Source organism: Nicotiana attenuata, unplaced genomic scaffold, assembly GCF_001879085.1.
Source record: "Nicotiana attenuata strain UT unplaced genomic scaffold, NIATTr2, whole genome shotgun sequence".
NCBI lineage: Eukaryota > Viridiplantae > Streptophyta > Magnoliopsida > Solanales > Solanaceae > Nicotiana > Nicotiana attenuata.
Window position 1 is genome coordinate 48,359 of NW_017674072.1, and position 3,075 is coordinate 51,433.

A 3,075-nucleotide genomic window follows, 5' to 3' on the forward strand; every position below is an offset into this window, starting at 1 on the left:
TTGAAGATACTTAGTCCTGAAGTTTGGTGAATTGGCTAATCTTTAAATACATTATAAATTATGGATATATCTTAAATTGCGGGCTTAAAAGTCTCTATTGTGCTCTTCGCCCAAATTTTTGGCAGATAGAAATCCCTTCTTAATGGGCCTTACGTGGCTCAAATATGAACTAATCAGACCAGTAGATACTAGATACCAGATGATCAAACCAAAAAAAGGTTACTCCTCAAATATACTACAAAGCTGGTATTCAAAATTTAACCAAATAGAATTTCCATGAATTCTCTAATTTATGTGCTCTTTTTTCGCTTTTGTTTCGTTTTCCCCTTTAAGCGGGCATGTCGATATGTGTGTCACACTGCAGCATAAGTTATCCTGAAGCAGTGACAATGAAAGTTGAGCTGAGAATTCCAGTCATCAGAGGCCAATGTCCCAAATCTATTTTATTGTGCCATTGGCTAATGCAACTAGCAAATCTACCAATGTGAACCCTCCATTTGTTTAGCATTCCAAGAAAATAAAAATTATTGATTTCTTCCTTATAAAATAGGCCTCTTGCCATCAGTAACAATTTTCACAGGGAAGTCCCTCTTTGTCGCCTCTATTTTCACTATCCAATTCTTGAATTAATCTTCCCCATTACATCCATGGATGAACAAGCAATGATTTGTGAAAATGCTGTTGGCGTTGATAGTAATTTTGTTGGATTCAGTTGCAAAGATCACAAAAAGTCACCAAACTTTCTATTGAATTTGATGAAGTATTCTTTGCTTGTTGGAGCTGAAAAGGTTTTAATGGTTCGAAAATCACAAGAACCATTTTCATGCTCCAGCTTAAGTTCATGGACAGACGAAGAAATTGCTCGTGAAAAAAGGAGAAACAAAGGCAAATCACCTATTCAGGATAATAAATCATGTGCAATTGAGTCATGTAATGAGCATTTTGATATGCCAAAAGTGGTTAACTCTTCTCCTTCAGGAAGTTATAATACTGAATTATCGTTCGATTTCACTGCATTTTTTGCAGTAATGATGCTCAAACTAGTTGGATTTCAAATGAATCTATTGGTAAGACTCTTCACATTTCCCATTACTTTGATGAACTATTGGATAATGATCTTGACCTTACCATTTCACACACTAACCTTAGCCAAAGAGCAATTAAAGAAACAGCTAATGAATCTCGGCACGAAGTCTTGGTTAAGTTTGATGTCATTTGTATTCAGCCAGATTAAGGCACAAAAATCTGTGATGAAATTGACAGTAAGGTTCTGTTGGGCTTTGTTCTGGGCAGTCTATGTTTGTTTATTGTTGGTTGGTTTGTTGGTAATGGGATTTGTGATAAGTGGAGTTACAATGAGACGTTTGGTGGAAGAACCAATTGAGACAACAAAGACATTGAATTTTGATTACACAAAAACTAGCCCTGTTGCTTTTGTACCACTTGCATCATCTGCTGGTCTCTCTACTACACTGATTTCCAAACCAAAAATTGTAGACCGGCCCATACCTTATAATCACAAGTTGCAGCTTATTGTTTCATTAACCATGCCTGAATCTGAGTACAACAGGAAGCTTGGGATTTTCCAGGTACTCTTGCCTTTTTTCTTTCTGGTTTTTTTTATTTTTAGGGTGTGTTTGGTATATGACAGAAAATATTTTTCAAAAGATCTTCTAGTGTTTGGTTGCCAGGAAATAATTTTCTCGAGAATAAATTTTTTTATCTAAAGGGGAAAACGACTTCCCCTCATATTAGGGCGGAAGTCATTTTTCTTAACAAAAATTATCTCAATTTTTAACTACATATCACTATTTTAACTAATACTCAGAGTATTATTATCAATCTTTAATATTCAAAGTTTTCAGAAAATGTTCTTTGCTCTCTCCTGTTTTGGTTGGTGCATGCAATAAGAGATTTAATCTCAACATTAAACTCAATCCCTACATTATAATCCATGTATAATTGAACCTCTAGCTTTTGTCCCTGAAGGTAAGGGTGGACTGCTTGTCGGCAGATGGGAAAGTGACAGCAACCTCAAGCTATCCAAGCATGTTAAAATTCAAAAGCCAACCAATCCGAATTGTCGAAACCGCGATAAAAAGCATCCCTCTTGTCACTGGTTTTCAATCAGAAGTCCAGAATTTGAATCTAGTCATCAACGATTTCACCGAAGGTTTCGAGCCTACAGCATGTTTTAAAGTTGTTCTTGAAAAAAGAGCCGAGTATCAACCAGAAGGCGCAGGTATACCAGAAATATATGCAGCAGCCTTACATGTGGAATCAGAGCTTCCTCAAATAAAGAGAATTATATGGCTTTGGAGAAGAACTGTTTTTGTTTGGATTGGGATTATGTTATTCTTAACTCAGCTAAGTTTCGCTTTCATATTTTGTCGGCCTGTGCTTTTACCAGGAAGAAGGCTAATGACAGTTCTTGGAACTAAAAAGAATGCCCAAAAGAACAAAATTTACTGGTAATGGATTCAGCATATCAGATGAGACATTGATCTTATTAGGAGATATTATTAATATGTTGTTCAAGAATTAATGCTTTGAATTAGCATTTTCATATTTTGTTAGGTTTATTGTTACCTCTCCTTGTATTTCTTATTGTCAAGAATGAATGACAATGAGTAATAAAAGTATCATGGCTTTAATAGTTTAAACGATGTGTGTGAATTTATCGGTTGAGATTTTGAATTAAAGTAATCAAAACAATTTTTAACGTTACTCAAATGAAGTATGCATGAAGTATATGTTGTCGCCCTAAAATAAGCAAATAAATGTTTCTCCTGCTTAACAACAACTAGATTTCTAATACTCTAATTTAAACATTTAAATGATTCAATTTATATAACTTGATAATATTAGAGTGAACTAGTCTTAGAGTTTGCGCGTGTACCCCATCTCAATAAGTATAAAAGCTTTTAAATATTATATAAATATTACTGAACTATGTATATCTGATGTATAATTATTTTAGTATAAAAAATGTTTCTAAAATTTGATGTTGAGATAAACGGTGTAATAATTTTAGATATTGAAATAATTTATTCTAATTATAACATTTATTAGAAT

General features: G+C 33.8%; 1 protein-coding gene across 1 annotated transcript; it reads left to right on the plus strand.

Moving 5' to 3' along the window:
- Positions 1–647: 647 nt before the first annotated feature.
- On the plus strand, positions 648–2,475 carry LOC109217933 (seipin-2-like). Its single transcript, XM_019382230.1, has 2 exons — positions 648–1,589; positions 1,990–2,475. The coding sequence occupies exons 1-2, from the start codon at positions 648–650 to the stop codon at positions 2,473–2,475; spliced, it is 1,428 nt and encodes a 475-aa protein (XP_019237775.1).
- Positions 2,476–3,075: the final 600 nt, after the last annotated feature.

Excerpts from the sequence above, each read along its gene's own strand:
- LOC109217933 (XM_019382230.1), top strand. The coding sequence starts at position 648 with ATGGATGAACAAGCAATGATTTGTGAAAATGCTGTTGGCGTTGATAGT. Across the intron at positions 1,590-1,989 it reads GGAAGCTTGGGATTTTCCAG|GTAAGGGTGGACTGCTTGTC; the intron begins GTACTCTTGCCT and ends TTGTCCCTGAAG.